The sequence below is a fragment of the Ranitomeya imitator genome, chromosome 4 (genome assembly GCF_032444005.1).
Source record: "Ranitomeya imitator isolate aRanImi1 chromosome 4, aRanImi1.pri, whole genome shotgun sequence".
NCBI classification, from domain to species: Eukaryota; Metazoa; Chordata; class Amphibia; order Anura; family Dendrobatidae; genus Ranitomeya; species Ranitomeya imitator.
The window spans coordinates 519769402-519789699 of record NC_091285.1 but is presented as its reverse complement, the minus strand read 5'-3'; the positions used below and the strand labels follow the sequence as shown (position 1 = coordinate 519789699).

General features: G+C 46.3%; 1 protein-coding gene across 2 annotated transcripts in view; it reads right to left on the bottom strand.

Annotated features, from left to right (window-relative positions):
- Positions 1 to 20298, bottom strand: part of STARD5 (StAR related lipid transfer domain containing 5) — a 172367-nt gene that overhangs the window by 2013 nt on the left and 150056 nt on the right. For both annotated transcript variants that reach the window (XM_069766111.1, XM_069766112.1), the window contains 2 exons: positions 1436 to 1553; positions 872 to 965 (listed from right to left, as the gene is read on the bottom strand). In XM_069766111.1, the coding sequence (XP_069622212.1) occupies positions 872 to 965; positions 1436 to 1553 (212 nt within the window). The remainder of the gene's footprint in view (positions 1 to 871; positions 966 to 1435; positions 1554 to 20298) is intronic.

The window sequence follows — 20298 nt, the reverse complement described above, 5'->3', positions numbered from 1 at the left end:
GGACCTTAAGAACCAAACGAAGTGTAACCATTTTCAGTCCACAGCTATAACGTTATGATTTGTGAGCTTTCAATGTAATTTTTGTGTCGATTTCTTTTTTGATCAATGTACAAGTGTAAAATTTTAAGATTCATAAATGGATAAAATTGCAAAATACTTGTAAAAACAAGCAATTCTCCAATTTACCCATTATTAAAAATTTTCTCCGTTCCCAAAAACTGAGGATTTTTTTAAATTATAAGCTTATTGCTTAGGTTACTGGCCACCCTGCAGTGCAAACCTGGCCAGCTACCTAGGTAAGGAGCATGCACGCAAGGAGGCTCTATGCTTTAGGGTCTGCTCGCTCCACTCTGCAACTGTCCAGATTGCTAAATCCGACCTGCCTGTTTTCACCTGTGCTTTTCCCATGTAGCATAGACAAAGCTGCTTCTGCTAGCAGCCTGGAAGAAGAGAGCGCAGATCGGACAAGTGGCGCAGCCATGCCGCCGGCCCAAACTATCAATCTTCAGGTGCACACTGTCCCCAGCGAAGCAGAAAGCTACAACTAGAGAAATACCTATAAAGTTGGAAAACTAGCTCAAATAAATGTTATTAACCTTGTAATTTATTTTAGCAGGAATCCTAAAAAAGACTTTTGGGTTGTCTTCCTCTGCTGTCAATTTTAACAGGGAAAAGAACAAGCAGGTGAGGTGTGGTCCAGACTCACCAGAGCCTTCCCCATGCTTATGCACGGGCCATTTTGATTGCAGATATGGAAGGAGCAGCAGCAGAACAGAGGGGATTAGGTATAGTGACACTAAAAATGTATAGTCACATCTACTGAGTGGAGGTCGCTTTAGAGTTCACATAAGAGAAATTCTAGCTTGCTTACCCAGGAACAGGAGCACAGAAACAACCACAAGAATGGTTAAACCCTCTGACGAAGTGTCGCTGGGGAGGGCAGCTTAGATGCTCCACATTTGTAGCTATTACAATATAGAAAATAAGTGTTAATACAATTTATACTGAAATACCAATTCCAGAGCATCACAACAAAACTGCATTCAATGTTTATTTGCAATGTAGTTTTATGGATACTGGTACATTTTCTGCTGCATCCCGTACAGTGAATTACCTGAGCTTGTACCTGGTTCACAACCGGGCAAATCATTGACCATTAGAGTCCATGGCTAATTTAGCAAAGGTGTCTGCCTGCAGCTTTCCCCATGTTCAGGTGATTTATCTACTTGCTTGTAAAGGGTTGAGAGATAAGGCTGGATTTATATCCCCTACTAATGCCCTTGGTGCTAACAGAAAGACAAACTTTACCATGACAAATCCACCTCTCATGGAAAAGGTAAAAACGGAGGCGTTACACATCCTACAAGACGGATAAAATATTTACTACACAACATAATTAACATAATTATGTAGTCTAGAAGTGGCCTGTACTAACCATTAGACGTTATGGTACCATCTTCGTATCTTTTGATCATTACAACATCTACAAAATCCCGAGGAGAAATAATGCCCATGGCAGCTGATGGTGTCACTGTCCGGCAAATAGTGACCTCCTAGAAGAGACAAAATAACATATTTCTCTTGTAATTATAGATTTCTCTATGTAATGTTCATGGCTTAAAAGTGTAGGGGTATTAGTATTACTAATGAGTTTAAGTAAAATAATGTGTGCTAGATCATCTCATAATACATCTTAATCTGTCACCAATTTTGGCCCAACAAGGTGCGGCCACCGCCATCAGGGGTTTAACTACAGTATTCTGTAATACGGGAGATAAGCCCCCGATGTAACCTGAACGATAAAAAAAACAAGTTAGATTATACTCACCCAGGGGCGGTCCGGGTCTGGCGCCTCCCATCTTCATGTGATGTCGTCCTCTTCTTACAAATTATATTATTCTCACCTGGGGGGTGGTCCGGTGCAGTCCGGTCCGATGGACGTCGTAGGTCTGGGTCCGCCACCTCCCATCTTCATACAATATTGTCCTCTTCCTTGCTGCTGTCGCGGCTCCTGCGCAGGCGTAATTCTCTGCCCTGTTGAGAGCAAAGTACTGCAGTGCGCAGGTGCCGGGAAAGGTCAGAGAGGCACAGCGCCTGCGCACTGCGGTATTTTTACTCTGCCCTCAACAGGGCAAATCAGTACGCCTGCGCCGGAGCCGCAACAGAAGCAAGGAGGATGACGACTTCGTATGTAGATGGAAGGCGCCGCACCCAGACCGCGATGCCAATCGGATCCGAACTGAACTTGGACCGCACCTGAGTGAGTATAATCTAACTTGTTTTTCTTATCTTTCAGGTTACATCGGGGGGGGGGGCGCTTATCTACAGCATTACAGAATGCAGTAGATAAGCCCCTGACGGCGGTGGCCACAGTTTATAGGGCCAAAATGGGGTGACAGATTCCCTTTCATAGTGGTGAGAGCTGCATTCTTCTCATACGGATTCCAAATCCTTTGCATGGATTCCTTCAGGAGTGCACGTCTCCTCAGCTTCCATTTGCCAGGGGATGGTCTTCTCCTGAAGATTGACAATTTGGGCCAACAGTATAGTTGTGTCGCTGGCCTGAACTGTGTACTCAACCAATGATGCGATTAAAGGCAGTTTTGCCTCTGCCACCTCAGAGGAGTGCAGGGGCACTGAAATTAGCAATTGGCCAGCTCTTGGGCAGTAATGGCAAGCTTTAAAGGGAAGGTACCGCGTTTGTAGATCATTAATAAATCACTGTAATGTAGCATAACATGCTGCTATAACCAAGTTTTAAATGCATGTGAAACAGATTACGTGTGTAATATGAGTTTAAAGAAGGCACTGGGGGCTGACATCTTGGTTTCACAGCAGTTCATGACACTATCAGTGTCATTTTACGGCACCCCATGGACATAGGAGATAATAGACCGGCGCTGACCCTATCTCTAACATTGTAGTTGCTTTAGCAGTGAGCTGGGCACGCCTCTGTGGGCTGCACACTGATGTAGGTGTGACTGGCCGGCATTTTATTAGAGCCCTGTGCTATCTGCCGAGCTCCACTTACTTTCTATCGCAGGAGAGAAGCACTCACTGGAACCGGAGGATGGGGAGTGCGGGTGATTTATCTCCACGCTCCTCTGTACTCCAGGCACTACACTGCACGTCCTGGGCAGACATCCTCTGCTCTCACAAGCTGCCCTCCCTGTGTGCTTCTCCTGCTCTGTCTCCGCCTCCTCACACACAGACCCTGTGATCTCTGGTAAGCTGCATTCACAGCCTGCCTCTCTTTCTGCCATACAATGTATCTCTCCCCAATGCCTGGCCATTCTCTGCAGACCTGGATCTCCTCCTTATCTTACTGAGGGATGAGTCACAGACAGCTCTACTCAGATAATGCTGCTCCATACATAAACACCACATGTCTTCACTTTTCCTCCAGTCCACCATGCTGCTGAGCCCACTGTGTTCTGCTTTTTTGTAAACTCTGTAGCTGTGTTTCTGATGCAGTAACTGCTGGTGATAGCAGATCACAGGGCAATCACACACAAAATGGCTCTGCCCTGTGATGCTGCTCTTCATTCTGCCCCAGGGATATTAGACCACCCAAAAGGGGAGGGAAATGGTGATGTCAGCAGTTACTGCCCCAATTTTCCAGCTAACAGTAAAGCTCGTAAGTCTTACTATAGCTGCTTGAGGTCTAAAACGGAAAATGCTCCCCTTAGTGGTCAATATATATATATTTGTAAGAAAATATATAATATTTTTCATATAGAAATGTTTGCAAACAGTGCAAACATTGCATTAATACATTTTATTTACTATTTTAAGCTTAATTTCACAAAAAAACAAACTACAAAAAAACTGGTGGCACCTTCCCTTTAAGGTTAAGAACTTGCGAGCACTTTAATCCTTGCCTAAAACACTAAGAGAGAGACCGGTAACCTAGGCATATAGCAATAAGCTATATACCGTATATATACCGTATATACTCGAGTATAAGCCGAGAATTTCAGCCCATTTTTTCAGGCTGAAATTGCCCCTCTCGGCTTATACTCAAGTTATTCCCAGTGGTCGGCAGGGGAGGGGGAGCAGCAGCTGTCTAATGATACTCACCTGCTCCTGGCGCGGTCCCTGTACATCCCTGCTTCTACGGGCGCTGACAGCTTCTTCCTGTGTTGAGCCGTCACTTGGTACAGTTCATTACAGTAATGAATATGAACCCGACTCCACTCCCATAGGGGTGGAGCCGCATATTCATTACTGTAATGAGTGGTACCATGTGACCGCTCAATACAGGAAGAAGCTGCCGGCGCCCGGAGAACCAGGGACGTGCAGGGACTGCGCCAGGAGCAGGAGAATATGATGGGGGCAGTGGGCGATATTCACCTGTCCCCCGTTCCACCGTCGGGCGCCGCTCAGTCTTCCGCGTCCTCTGCAGTGACGCTCAGGTCAGAGGGCGTGATGAAGAGATTAGTGTGCGCGCCGCCCTCTGCCTGAACAGTCAGTGCAGAGGGCGCGGAAGACACAGCGGCGCCCAGCGGTGGAACGCGGACAGGTGACTATAGCAAGTGCCGGGGGCCTGAGCGACAAGAGGCGAGTATGTCATTTTTTTTTTTAATCGCAGCAACAGCATATGGGGCATAATAGTCTATGGAGCATCTTATAGGGCCATAATCAGCATTTGTACAGCATTATATGGGGCAAATACCTCTATGGAGCATCTTATGGGGCCATAATCAGCATTTGTGGAGCATTATACGGGGCAATTGTGTCTATGGAGCATCTTATGGGGACATAATCAGCATTTGTGCAGCTATATATGGGGCAAATGTCTGTATGGAGCATATTATGGGGCCATAATCAACATTTGCGCAGCATTTTATGGGGCATATTTTAATATGGAGCACCTTATGGGGCAGATCATAAACTGTATGGAGCATTATATGGGACTCCTGATTCAATATGGATATTCAAAAACACTTAACCTACTGATGTCTCAATTAATTTTACTTTTATTGGTATCTATTTTTAACATTTACCGGTAGCTGCTACATTTTCCACCCTAGGCTTATACTTGAGTCAATAAGTTTTCCCAGTTTTTTGTGGCAAAATTAGGGGTCTCGGCTTATACTCGGGTCGGCTTATACTCGAGTATAAGTAATTGAAAATGTGAAAGGAGATTTGTAATAATTATTTTTATAAACACTTTGAAATGTTACCCATTTAACAAGATTAGATAATATTAATGATAATAAATTCCCCCAAAAATAAACCATATGGCAGTGTATTGGGAGCTGGATGCATGGCAATCAGCTGATCATGTTGGCACGCCATATTGGGCAATGATGACAGATCACGCTCATATTACTATTTTTAATCAAAATGTTGTATACCACATCAGGACCAAGGTCACCATTATAGGTCAATAAGGACAGTAGGGTGCCATTGATGTCCATTTAGTGGTGAGTAGGGTTGAGCGAAACGGATCGTTCATTTTTAAAAGTTGCCGACTTTTGGCAAAGTCGGGTTTCATGAAACCCGACCCGACCCCTGTGTGGGGTCGGCCATGCGGTACGCGACTTTCGCGCCAAAGTCGCGTTTCAATGACGCGAAAAGCGCCATTTCTCAGCCAATGAAGGTGGACGCAGAGTGTGGGCAGCGTGATGACATAGGTCCTGGTCCCCACCATCTTGGAGAAGGGCATTGCAGTGATTGGCTTGCTGTCTGCAGCGTCACAGGGGCTATAAAGAGGCATACCCGCCGACCGCCATCTTACTGCTGCTGATCTGAGCCTAGGGAGAGGTTGCTGCCGCTTCGTCAGAAGCAGGGATAGCGTTAGGCAGGGTCCATAAACCACCAAACCGCTTGTGCTGTAGCGATTTCCACTGTCCAACACCACCTTTTGTTTGCAGGGACAGTGAAAGCTACATTTTTTTTCCTCAGCGCTGTAGCTTATTAGGCTGCCTTATAAGGCTCCCTGATAGCTGCATTGCTGTGTGTACGCCGCTGTGCAAACCAACTGTTTTTTTCAAAGCACAAATCCTGTTGTTCCTTCCTTTCTGCACAGCTATCTTGTTTGTTTGTCCACACTTTTGATTTAATTTGTGCATCAGTCCACTCCTTGTTATTGCTGCCTGCCATACATTGCTGAGATTACTGCAGGGAGATAGTAATTGTAGGACAGTCCCTGTTTTTTTTTTTTTTTTTTTTTTGTGGGAGATTAAGATTGGCATTTCTGCTAGAGTGCCATCCCTGTGTGTGCCATCTCTCTCACATAGTGGGCCATAGAAAGCCTTTTTATTTTTCAGTTTTTTTTTTGTGGGGTTTATAAATTCTCCCTGAAAAAAAAACAGTGGGAGATTAATATTGGCCTTTGGGCTTGTGTGCCAGTCCTGAGTGTGCCATCTCTCTCTCAAATAGTGGGCCATAGAAAGCCTATTAATTTTTTTTTTTGGTTTCTAAATTCTCCCTGAAAAAAATCAAAAAAAAAAAATCAGTGGGAGATTAATATTGCCCTTTCTGCTTGTGTGCCACTCCTGACTCCTGGGTGTGCCATCTCTCTCTCTCAAATAGTGGGCCATAGAAAGCCTGTTTTTTTTTTTTATTGGGTTTCTAAACTCTCCCTGAAAAAAAAAAAAAAAAAAATCAGTGGGAGATTAACCCCTTCATGACCCAGCCTATTTTGACCTTAAAGACCTTGCCATTTTTTGCAATTCTGACCAGCTTCAACGGATCCTAGCGATTCTGAGATTGTTTTCTCGTGACATATTGGGCTTCATGATAGTGGTAAATTATTAGGTCAATAAATTCTGTGTTTATTTGTGATAAAAACGGAAATTTGGCGACAATTTTGAAAATTTTGCAATTTTCACATTTTGAATTTTTATTTTGTTAAACCAGAGAGTTATGTGACACACAATAGTTAATAAATATCATTTCCCACATGTATACTTTACATCAGCACAATTTTGGAAACAAAATTTTTTTTTGCTAGGAAGTTATAAGGGTTAAAATTTGACCAGCGATTTCTCATTTTTACAACGAAATTTACAAAACCATTTTTTTTAAGGGACCACCTCACATTTGAAGTCAGTTTGAGGGGTCTATATGGCTGAAAATACCCAAAAGTGACACCATTCTAAAAACTGCACCCCTCAAGGTGCACAAAACCACATTCAAGAAGTTTATTAACCCTTCAGGTGCTTCACAGCAGCAGAAGCAACATGGAAGGAAAAAATGAACATTTAACTTTTTAGTCACAAAAATGATCTTTGAGCAACAATTTTTTTATTTTCCCAATGGTAAAAGGAGAAACTGAACCACGAAAGTTGTTGTCTAATTTGTCCTGAGTACGCTGATACCTCATATGTGGGGGTAAATCACTGTTTGGGTGCACGGCAGGGCTTGGAAGGGAAGGAGCGCCATTTGACTTTTTGAATGAAAAATTGGCTGCACTCTTTAGCGGACACCATGTCACATTTGGAGAGCCCCCGTGTGCCTAAACATTGGAGCTCCCCCACAAGTGACCCCATTTTGGAAACTGGACCCCCCAAGGAACTTATCTAGATGCCTAGTGAGCAGTTTAAACCCTCAGGTGCTTCACAAATTGATCCGTAAAAATGAAAAAGTACTTTTTTTTTTTCACAAAAAATTTCTTTTCACCTCAATTTTTTCATTTTCACATGGGCAATAGGATTAAATAGATCCTAAAATTTGTTGGGCAATTTCTCCCGAGTACGCCGATACCTCATATGTGGGGGTAAACCACTGTTTGGGCACACGGCAGGGCTCGGAAGGGAAGGCGCGCCTTTTGACTTTTTGAATGGAAAATTAGCTCCAATTGTTAGCGGACACCATGTCGCGTTTGGAGAGCCCCTGTGTGCCTATGCATTGGAGCTCCCCCACAAGTGACCCCATTTTGGAAACTAGACCCCCCAAGGAACTTATCTAGATACATACTGAGCACTTTAAACCCCCAGGTGCTTCACAGAAGTTTATAACGCAGAGCCATGAAAATAAAAAATAATTTTTCTTTCCTCAAAAATGATTTTTTAGCCTGGAATTTCCTATTTTGCCAACGGTAATAGGAGAAATTGGACCACAAATTTTGTTGTCCAGTTTGCTCTGAGTACGCAGATACCCCATATGTGGGGGTAAACCACTGTTTGGGCGCACGGCAGGGCTCAGAAGGGAAGGCACGCCATTTGGCTTTTTAAATGGAAAATTAGTTCCAATCATTAGCGGACACCATGTCGCGTTTGGAGAGCCCCTGTGTGCCTAAACATTGGAGATCCCCCACAAATGACCCCATTTTGGAAACTAGACCCCCAAAGGAACTAATCTAGACGTGTGGTGAGCACTTTGAACCCTAAAGTGCTTCACAGAAGTTTATAACGCAGAGCCATGAAAATAAAATAAAAAATTTCTTTTCTCAAAAATGATTTTTTAGCCCGCAATTTTTTATTTTCCCAAGGGTAACAGGAGAAATTTGACCCCAAAAGTTGTTGTCCAGTTTCTCCTGAGTACGCTGATACCCCATATGTGGGGGTAAACCACTGTTTGGGCACATGCTGGAGCTCAGAAGTTAAGTAGTGACGTTTTGAAATGCAGACTTTGATGAAATGCTCTACGGGCGTCACGTTGCGTTTGCAGAGCCCCTGATGTGGCTAAACAGTAGAAACCCCCCACAAGTGACCCTATTTTGGAAACTAGACCCCGAAAGGAACTTATCTAGATATGTGGTGAGCACTTTCAACCCCCAAGTGCTTCACAGAAGTTTATAATGCAGAGCCGTGAAAATAATATACGTTTTCTTTCCTCAAAAATAATTTTTTAGCCCAGAATTTTTTATTTTCCCAAGGGTTACAGGAGAAATTGGACCCCAAAAGTTGTTGTCCAGTTTCTCCTGAGTACGCTGATACCTGATGTGTGGGGGTAAACCACTGTTTGGGCACACGTCGGGGCTCAGAAGGGAAGTAGTGACTTTTGAAATGCAAACTTTGATGGAATGGTCTGCGGACATCACGTTGCGTTTGCAGAGCCCCTGGTGTGCCTAAACAGTAGAAACCCCCCACAAGTGACCCCATTTTGTAAACTAGACTCCCCAAGGAACTTATCTAGATATGTGGTGAGCACTTTGAACCCCCAAATGCTTCACAGACGTTTACAACGCAGAGCCGTGAAAATAAAAAATCATTTTTCTTTTAGCAAGCAATTTTTTATTTTCTCAAGGGTAACAGGAGAAATTGGACCCCAGTAATTGTTGCGCAGTTTGTCCTGAGTATGCTGGTTCCCCATATGTGGGGGTAAACCACTGTTTGGGCACACGTCGGGGCCCGGAATTGAGGGAGCACCATTTGACTTTTTGAATACAAGATTGGCTGGAATCAATGGTGGCTCCATGTTGCGTTTGGAGACCCCCTGATGTGCCTAAACAGTGGAAACCCCTCAATTCTAACTCCAACACACCCCTAACCCTTATCCCAACTGTAGCCGTAACCCTAATCACAACCCTAACCCCAACACACTCCTAACCCTAACCACAACCCTAATTCCAACCCAACCCTAACCCTAAGGCTATATGCCCACGTTGCGGATTCGTGTGAGATTTTTCAGCATCATTTTTGAAAAATCTGCGGGTAAAAGGCACTGCGTTTTACCTGCGGATTTACCGCGGATTGACAGTGTTTTTTGTGCGGATTTCACCTGCGGATTCCTATTGAGGAACAGGTGTAAAACGCTGCGGAATCCGCACAAAGAATTGACATGCTGCGGAAAATACAACGCAGCGTTTCCGCGTGGTATTTTCCGCACCATGGGCACAGCAGATTTGGTTTTCCATATGTTTACATGGTACTATAAACCTGATGGAACTCTGCAAATCCGCACCGTGTGCACATAGCCTAATTCTAAAGGTATGTGCACACGCTGCGGAAAACGCTGCGGGTCCGCAGCAGTTTCCCATGAGTTTACAGTTCAATGTAAACCTATGGGAAACAAAAATCGCTGTACACATGCTGCGGAAAAACTGCACGGAAACGCAGGGGTTTACATTCCGCAGCATGTCACTTCTTTCTGCGGATTCCGCAGCGGTTTTGCAACTGCTCCAATAGAAAATCGCAGTTGTAAAACCGCAGTGAAATGCGCAGAAAAACCGCGATAAATCCACAGCGGTTTAGCACTGCGGATTTATGAAATCCGCTGCGGAAAAATCCGCAGAGGACCAGAATACGTGTGCACATTCCTATCCCTAACCCTATCCCTAACCCTACCACTAACCCTACCCCTAACCCTAGTTCTAACTCCAACCTTAGTGGGGAAAAAAAAAAAATTCTTTATTTTATTATTGTCCCTACCTATGGGGGTGACAAAGGGGGGGTCATTTACTGTTTTTTTTTTATTTTGATCACTGTGAGGTTTTTTCACAGTGATCAAAATTCACTCTGGAACGAATCTGCCGGCCGGCAGATTCGGCGGGCGCACTGCGCATGCGCCAGCCATTTTGGAAGATGGCGGCGCCCCGGAAAGAAGACGGACGGACCCCGGGAGGCTCGGTAAGTATAAGGGGGGGGAGATCAGGGCACGGGGGGGGGGGGGGGCGTCGGAGCACGGGGAGGAGGGATCGGAGCATGGGGGGGTGGATCGGTGTGCGGGCGGGTGGATCGGAGTGCAAGGGGGGTGGATTGGAGCACGGGGGGTGGGATTGGAGCACGGGTGGAGCGGACAGGAGGACGGGGGAGCGGAGCACAGGACGGAGGGGAGCGGACCACAGATCGGAGGGCTGGGGGGGCGATCAGTGGGGTGGGGGCACATAAGTGTTTCCAGCCATGGCCGATGATATTGCAGCATCGGCCATGGCTGGATTGTAATATTTCACCAGTTTTTTAGGTGAAATATTACAAATCGCTCTGATTGGCTGTTGAAAGTGAAACTGCCAATCAGAGCGATCGTAGCCACGGGGGGGTGAAGCCACCCCCCCTGGGCTAAAGTACAACTCCTCCTGTCCCTGCACGCCGGGTGAAATTACAGTTAACCCTTTCACCTGGCCTGCAGGAACGCGATTCTGCCATGACGCATACGCTGCGTCATGGGTCGGAATGGCACCGACTTTCATGACGCAGCGTATGCGTCAAAGGTCGAGAAGGGGTTAATATTGCCCTTTCTGCTTGTGTGCCACTCCTGACTCCTGGGTGTGCCATCTCTCTCTCTCAAATAGTGGGCCATAGAAAGCTTTTTTTTTTTTTTTTATTGGGTTTCTAAATTCTCCCTGAAAAAATAAAAAAAAAATCAGTGGGAGATTAATATTGCCCTTTCTGCTTGTGTGCCACTCCTGAGTCCTGGGTGTGCCATCTCTCTCTCTCAAATAGTGGGCCATAGAAAGCCTATTTTTTTTTTATTGGGTTTCTAAATTCTCCCTGAAAAAAAAAAAAAAAAATCAGTGGGAGATTAATATTGCCCTTTCTGCTTGTGTGCCACTCTTGACTCCTGGGTGTGCCATCTCTCTCTCTCAAATAGTGGGCCATAGAAACCTTTTTTTTTTTTTAATTTGGTTTCTAAATTCTTCCTGAAAAAATCATTTTTTTATTTTGTTTCTAAAGTCTCCCTGAAAAAATTAAAAAAAAAAATCAGTGGGAGATTAATATTGCCCTTTCTGCTTGTGTGCCACTCCTGACTCCTGGGTGTGCCATCTCTCTCTCTCAAATAGTGGGCCATAGAAAGCCTATTTTTTTTTTTATTGGGTTTCTAAATTGTCCCTGAAAAAATAAAAAAAAAATCAGTGGGAGATTAATATTGCCCTTTCTGCTTGTGTGCCACTCCTGACTCCTGGGTGTGCCATCTCCCTCTCTCAAATAGTGGGCCATAGAAAGCCTATTTTTTTTTTATTTGGTTTCTAAATTCTCCCTGAAAAAATCATTTTTTTTAATTTGGTTTCTAAATTCTTCCTGAAAAAATCATTTTTTTAAATTCTGTTTCTAAAGTCTCCCTGAAAAAATAAAAAAAATCAGTGGGAGATTAATATTGCCCTTTCTGCTTGTGTGCCAGTCTTGACTCCTGGGTGTGCCATCTCTCTCTCTCAAATAGTGGGCCATAGAAAGCCTATTTTTTTTTTTATTGGGTTTCTAAATTCTGCCTGAAAAAATCATTTTTTTTTATTTGGTTTCTAAAGTCTCCATGAAAAAAAAAAAAAAAAAAAAAAAGTGGGAGATCAATATTGACATTTCTGCTTGAGTGACAGTCCTGCGTGTGTGGCATCTCTCTCATTTGGTGCCACCGAAAACAGAGTGTGTAACATTTTGCCTGATTTACCTTGCGGTCTCACCCACCTGTAAAGGGATATCTAAATCATACTGAAGTTATAGCTCACCGTTTAAGTTGTTTGACAGCAACAAATACCGTTACTTTGGTTACGTTTTTAAAACAATGATGAAGTCTGGTGGAAGAGGTCGTGGCCATGGGCGTTCATTGTCAGCTGGTAATGATGGTAGTGGTAGTGGAGCATCAGGTGGTTGTGGTAAAAAAAATATTGCACCTAAGTCTGGAGCTGTGGAGCCAGGTTCGTCGTCTGGCTACAGAAGGCCTCGAACGCTCCCTTTTCTGGGAGTAGGAAAACCGCTTTTAAAGCCGGAGCAGCAAGAGCAAGTTTTGGCTTACCTTGCTGACTCAGCCTCTAGCTCTTTTGCCTCCTCTTTTGAAACTGGTAAATGTAAAAGCAGCGCGTCGTTAGTGGATGTTCACGGTCAGGGACAAGTCGCTTCCTTGTCCTCTTCAGCAAAAACAACAACAGAGAAGGATGCAACAGGCGACACAACGGGTTACTCCATGGAGCTCTTTACACATACCGTCCCTGGCTTAGAAAGTGAAGCAGTTTACAGGCCATGCCCATTACAAGTTGAATCTGACATGGAGTGCACAGATGCACAGCCACAGCCAGACTACTATGCTGGTCCTTTGACTCAGACCACAACATTGCCCTCGCAGGATACTGATCCAAAATCAGACCCTGATGAGACTATGTTGCCCCGTCACGAACGCTCTACCACCGACTTACACGGTGACACAGACGAAGTTGCACACGAGCTAGAAGAGGAGGTTATAGATGACCCAGTTGTTGACCCCGATTGGCAGCCATTGGGGGAACAGGGTGCAGGCGGCAGTAGTTCTGAAGCAGAGGAGGAGGGGCCGCAGCAGGCATCAACATCGCAACAGGTTCCATCTGCCGGGCCCGTAGATGGGACAAAACGCGTGGCAAAGCCAAAAACTGTTGGAGGACAGCGTGGCCATCCGGTTAAAGCTCAGTCTGCAATGCCTGAAAAGGGATCCGAGGCTCGAAAGAGTGCAGTCTGGCATTTTTTTAAACAACATCCAATTGATCCGCACAAAGTCATCTGTCAAAAATGTTCAACTACCTTAAGCAGAGGTCAGAATCTGAAAAGTCTCAATACAAGTTGCATGCATAGACATTTAACCACCATGCATTTGCAAGCCTGGACTAACTACCAACCCTTAAGGTTGTAGCACCCTCGGCCAATGAAGCTAGTCACCAACGCTACATCCCTGCCGTCACTGTAAGGCCACCATTTTCCGCACCACCTGCAGTATCTGTGCAGGTTTCTTTGCCAGGCCAAAGCAGTCAGGGTCAGGGAATCACCAGTTTCGTAGTAGGAAACACTGCATCTAGGGCACAGGCGGAAACAATACTGTCTACAACCGTCTCTCAGTCTGCCATGTCCACCGACACACCCGCTAGTTCCACGATCTCCAGCTCTCCAGTCCAGCTCACCCTACATGAGACTCTGGTTAGAAAAAGGAAGTACTTATCCTCGCATCCGCGTACACAGGGTTTGAACGCCCACATAGCTAGACTAATCTCGTTAGAGATGATGCCCTACCGGTTAGTTGAAAGTGAAGCTTTCAAAGCCCTGATGGACTACGCTGTACCACGCTACGAGCTACCCAGTCGACACTTTTTTTCCAGAAAAGCCATCCCAGCCCTCCACCAGCATGTTAAAGAGCGCATCGTCCATGCACTCAGGCAATCTGTGAGTACAAAGGTGCACCTGACAACAGATGCATGGACCAGTAGGCATGGCCAGGGATGTTACGTGTCCATCACGGCACACTGGGTGAATATGGTGGATGCAGGGTCCACAGGGGACATCAATTTCGGGACAGTTCTGCCTAGCCCACGGTCTAGGAAACAGTTGGCTGTAGGCGTTCGCACCCCCTCCTCCTCGTCCTCCTGCAGAAGCGAGAGCTCGTCCACAGATCGCAGTCGCCCAACCACTCCATCCGCAGCTGCCACTGTTGCACACCAGTTGTCCCATTATGGGGCAGCTACTGGCAAGCGTCAGCAGGCTGTATTGGCTATGAAGTGTTTGGGCGACAACAGACACCACGGAAGTTCTGTCCGAGTTCTTGCAGAAAGAAATGCAGTCGTGGCTGGGCACAGTAGATCTTGAGGCAGGCAAGGTAGTGAGTGATAACGGAAGAAATTTCATGGCTGCCATCTCCCTTTCCCAACTGAAACACATTCCTTGCCTGGCTCACACCTTAAACCTGGTGGTGCAGTGCTTCCTGAAAACTTATCCGGGGTTATCCAACCTGCTCCTCAAAGTGCGCGGACTTTGCTCACATATCCGCCGTTCGCCCGTACACTCCAGCCGTATGCAGACCTATCAGCGGTCTTTGAACCTTCCCCAGCATCGCCTAATCATAGACGTTGCAACAAGGTGGAACTCAACACTGCACATGCTTCAGAGACTGCGAACAGAGGCGGGCTGTAATGTTTTTGTGGGAGGATACACATACACGGGCAGGCAGTAGGATGGCAGACATGGAGTTGTCAGGTGTGCAGTGGTCGAAGATACAAGACATGTGTCAAGTCCTTCAGTGTTTTGAGGAATGCACACGGCTGGCTAGTGCAGACAACGCCATAATAAGCATGAGCATCCCCCTAATGCGTCTGCTGATGCAAAGTTTGACGCACATAAAGGATCAGGCGTCTGCAGCTGAGGAAGAGGAAAGCCTTGATGACAGTCCGCCATTGTCTGGTCAGGGCAGTGTACAGGACGAGGTAGCGGGCGAAGAGGAGGAGGATGAGGAGGATGATGGGGATGAGTATATTTTTAATGAGGAAGCTTTTCCGGGGCCACTGGAAATTGGTGGCGTGGCAAGGCCGGGTTCTGGTTTTTTGAGGGACACAAGTGACGTAGATTTGCCTGAAACTGCCCCTCAATCAAGCACAACCGCAGATTTGACAACTGGAACTTTGACCCACATGGCGGATTATGCCTTACTTATCCTCAAAAGGGACACACGCATTACTAAAATGATGAACGATGACGATTACTGGTTAGCCTGCCTCCTTGATCCTCGCTATAAAGGCAAATTGCAAAATATTATGCCACATGACAACTTGGAACTATTATTAGCAACCAAACAATCAACTCTTGTTGACCGTTTGCTTCAGGCATTCCCAGCACACAGCGCCCGTGATCGTTCTCACACGAGCAGCAGGGGGCAGCAGAACAGAAGTGTTAGAGGTGCAGAAATTCGAAGTGGCGTTGGACAGAGGGGTTTTCTGACCAGGTTGTGGAGTGATTTTGCTATGACCGCAGACAGGACAGGTACTGCTGCATCAATTCAAAGTGACAGGAGACAACATTTGTCCGGTATGGTTACTAACTATTTTTCATCCCTTATCGATGTTCTACCTCAACCGTCATTCCCATTTGATTACTGGGCATCCAAATTAGACACCTGGCCAGAATTGGCAGAATATGCATTGCAGGAGCTTGCTTGCCCGGCAGCTAGTGTCCTATCAGAAAGAGTATTCAGTGCTGCAGGTTCAATATTAACCGAAAAAAGGACTCGTCTGGCCACCCAAAATGTTGATGATCTAACCTTCATTAAAATGAACCACAACTGGATTTCGAATTCTTTTGCCCCACCTTGCCCGGCCGACACCTAGCTTTCCTATGAAAAGGTATTGCCTGTGGACTACTCTGAATGACTTTACCAATCTCGTAATTTGCAGCAGCTGATTGTCCAGCATACGACATGTTTACACCTCCCTAAATGGCCAAACTCCCCACACGGGGCCGTGGTATCGCCACTTGGCGCAAGCACCCGTGAGAGTGCTGTTTGTCTGAAGAGGTGGGTGTGCCCGCTTTTGGTCTACGGCACTGCCACTGGGTCCCTCATAGTACAATAAAGTGTCTCTGGCGGTGGTGGTGCGCACCCAACGTCAGACACACTGTTGTAACATGAGGGGCCCTGGGCATGTACCGCCGGCCACAAGAGAGTTCACCCACCCCCAGCTCAAACATTGCTCTACCACTTGCACAATTATCTCTCACAGTTACACCTATGTTTAGTCTATGCGCTGACATCCGTAAATTACTGCCACTGACAATACCATTGTGTTGACATGTATGATGGTACTTAACATAGTCAGGGGCAGTGTCCTATATTTACCCAAGTAAATACTTTGTGCCAAATTACTAGGTCTGAAACTACGCAGAGGAGCCCAACCCTGTACCTAATGATTGCACCCTTTTGGTTTTTCTTTTTGTTGTAATGCGAAACATTAAAATGTATTGATTTTTTGGGACTATTTACTGGCAGACACTCATTACAATCGGCCGCCGCTGACAACACCAATGGTGCCCACTGCCTGTGTACACCTGCAAGAGAATTCAAAGTGCCTACAGCCCAATTTTATTATGTTAGGCCTTCAAAGCCTGTCTGCGGTCCCTCCTTCCACTAGGCCTCCACTGACCTGTCTACTGCTGCCCGTGTACCCCTGGAACCAATGTTAAAGTGCCTACAGCCCTAATTTATTATGTTAGGCCTTCGAAGCCTGTCTGCGGTCCCTCCTTCCACTAGGCCTCCACTGACCTGTGTACTGCTGCCCGTGTTCCCCTGGAACCAATTTTAAAGTGTCTACAGCCCTAATTTATTATGTTAGGCCTTCGAAGCCTGTCTGCGGTCCCTCCTTCCACTAGGCCTCCACTGACCTGTCTACTGCTGCCCGTGTACCCCTGGAACCAATGTTAAAGTGCCTACAGCCCTAATTTATTATGTTAGGCCTTCGAAGCCTGTCTGCGGACCCTCCTTCCACTAGGCCTCCACTGACCAGTCTACTGCTGCCCGTGTACCCCTGGAACCAATGTTAAAGTGCCTACAGCCCTAATTTATTATGTTAGGCCTTCGAAGCCTGTCTGCGGACCCTCCTTCCACTAGGCCTCCACTGACCTGTCTACTGCTGCCCGTGTTCCCCTGGAACCAATTTTAAAGTGCCTACAGCCCTAATTTATTATGTTAGGCCTTCGAAGCCTGTCTGCGGTCCCTCCTTCCACTAGGCCTCCACTGACCAGTCTACTGCTGCCCGTGTACCCCTGGAACCAATGTTAAAGTGCCTACAGCCCTAATTTATTATGTTAGGCCTTCGAAGCCTGTCTGTGGTCCCTCCTTCCACTAGGCCTCCACTGACCTGTCTATTGCTGCCCGTGTTCCCCTGGAACCAATGTTAAAGTGCCTACAGCCCTAATTTATTATGTTAGGCCTTCGAAGCCTGTCTGCGGTCCCTCCTTCCACTAGGCCTCCACTGACCTGTCTACTGCTGCCCGTGTACCCCTGGAACCAATTTTAAAGTGCCTACAGCCTAATTTTGTTATGTTAGGCCTACTACGCCTGTCTGCGGTCCCTCCTTCCAATACTCGTCCACTGACCTGTCTACTGCTGCCCGTGGACCCCTGGAACCTATTTTTAATTGCATAGAGCATCCTTTTTTTAATAGTAGGCGTACAAAGTCTGTCTGCGGTCCACTATTGAATTTGTCCTCCACTGACCAGGGCAATGCTGCCTGTGTACCCCTGTAACCTTTTTTAAACTGCAGTGAGCCACATTTTTGGTTTAAGGCCTACTACCTGTGTCTGTCTGCGCCACTCAATACAGCTGTCCTCCTTTGAAAAAAGCAGAGCGTCAATAGTCTTGTTTTCAGCCTCTAGGAATTTTAAAACTGCATTGGGGCTACTACTTTGGTAGGGCCTACTAACGGTGTCTGCCGCTCCAAGGTGTGCCCCAGGTTTCCTCTCCATTGCTTCGATCTTCCGACTCTCGTTTAGTAGTTGTTGAAAACTACACTGCATTAGGCCTACAAATTGGGTATGGGGTGTAGAGAGACGGTGTGTTACACTCCAAGGTGTTCCCCAGGTTTCGTCCACATTGCTTCGATCTTCCTACTCTCGTTTAGTAGTTGTTGAAAACTACACTGCATTAGGTCTACAAATTGGGTATGGGGTGTAGAGACGGTGTCTTCCGCTCCAAGGTGTTCTCCAGGTTTCCTCTCCATTGCTTCAATCTTAAAGCTCTTGTTTAGTAGTTGTTGAAAACAACACTGCATTCAGCCTACAAGTTGGGTCTGGGTTGTAGCGACGGTGTCTTCCACTCCAAGGTGTTCTCCAGGTTTCCTCTCCATTGCTTCAATCTTCATGCTCGTCTTAAGTAGTTGTTGAAACAACACTACATTAGGCCTACAAGTTGGGTCTGGGTCGTAGAGACGGTGTCTGCCGCTCCAAGGTGTTCTCCAGGTTGCCACGTAATCGAAGCTGCATAGAGCCTATTTTGTAATTTTACGCCTACAAAGTCTTTCTGCGGTCCCTCCTTCCAATTGTCCTCCACTGAGCACAACAATGCAGAACATGTACCCATGTAACCTTTTTTAAACCAGCGTCGAGCCAACTTTGTGGTTTAAGGCCTACTTGTAGTGTCTGGCTGCGCCACTCAATACAGCTGTCCTCTTTACAAAAAATGACCTACAATTATCTGGTTTTCAGCCTATCAGAATTTTAAAACTGCAGTGGGCCTACTAGTTGGGTTGGGGCCTTCTCTCTGTGTCTGCCGCTCCTTGCTGTTCTCCTACAGTGAACAAAGCTGTGCCGCCTGTTTACTACTCTTGCCAATTTTGAACTGCATTTAGACTACTTACAGATTTGGGCCTACTCTCTGTGTCAGCCTCTCATTCCAGTTGTCCTCCACTGAACAAAACAATGCCCCCTGGTTAGTCCTGTTACCAATTTTGAACTGCATTTAGCCCACTTTATTCTTTGGGCCTATATCTGTGTTTCCTCCTCATCCTGCCCATTGCCCAGCCAGTGATAGACGAGTCTGCTGGTACATTGACCCATAACGCAACATTCCCCGTGCACGCTACACTGCAAGATTGTGACCCTGCTGAAAGTCAGGTCCCCCTTCCCGCATACCATACCACCTTACACGGGGACAAAGAGGAAGGTGCAGATGAAGGTGCAGGTTCCTTGATCAGGTGGGGGGAGGAATACTCGTTGCTGGCGACGTCAGTGGCACAGGGCCCCTCATAGTACGCAAAAGTGTTGCTGCCGGTGGGAGGCGCCCCCGCCATGCAAACACACCGCTGTACTTTGAGGGGCCCTGTGCCAGTGCCAATGCCAACGAGTGGGCCCCCCCTGCTTGCTCAGGATCACAGCACTTGCAAAGTTGAAATACTTACCTCTCCCTTCTCCACTGCCGTGATGTGGTCCAGATTTACTGGGCCCACTAATTACTTGAACCAGCCCTACCCCCCACAACTTTAGCCAAATGACCCCCAATTTCAAATGCCTTCCAATTATTATAAGCTAAATTACGATTGACAAGTTTCTGTAACAAGAATGGATGTTTTTGCCATTAAAATGGGCAGTGTAGGTGTTTTCCTGGCCTCCACTCACTGCCGACTATGCTCCCCCATTGACTTGCATTGGGTTTCGTGTTTCGGTCGATCCCCGACTTTTCGCGATAATCGGCCGATTCCACTCGACTCGACTTTTAAGATAGTCGGGTTTCGCGAAACACGGCTCGACTCTAAAAAGGTCAAGGTCGCTCAACCCTAGTGGTGAGTTCTGTAAGCGATGTGGCTTTCATAGGAAATGGCCACAACAAAACTAAACTGACACATAGATGGGTTGTCTCTGGTGAGGCAGCACCTCAATATTAGCACAGTAAATAGGACAGCCTAGCCTATCTCTAGCAATACCTAGCAGCAACCAGGAATGCATCATTCTGTACCAATGCAAGAAATACAAAGAATACCCCTGTACACCCTGCAGTACCATTGCAAATGTTAAAGAGGTTGTCTGGCCTTAGGCTACAAGTCTGCAGTTACTTTATGTGACTGCAGACTTGTGAATCCTCACATTGCACGCACTGCGAGGATTTTACGGGGCCAGGAGTGGGCAGTCACGTGACAAAAAGTATGCAGGCTACCAGGCACATTCCGACTAGACTGTTTCCGGCCTCTCTCGATACACTTGA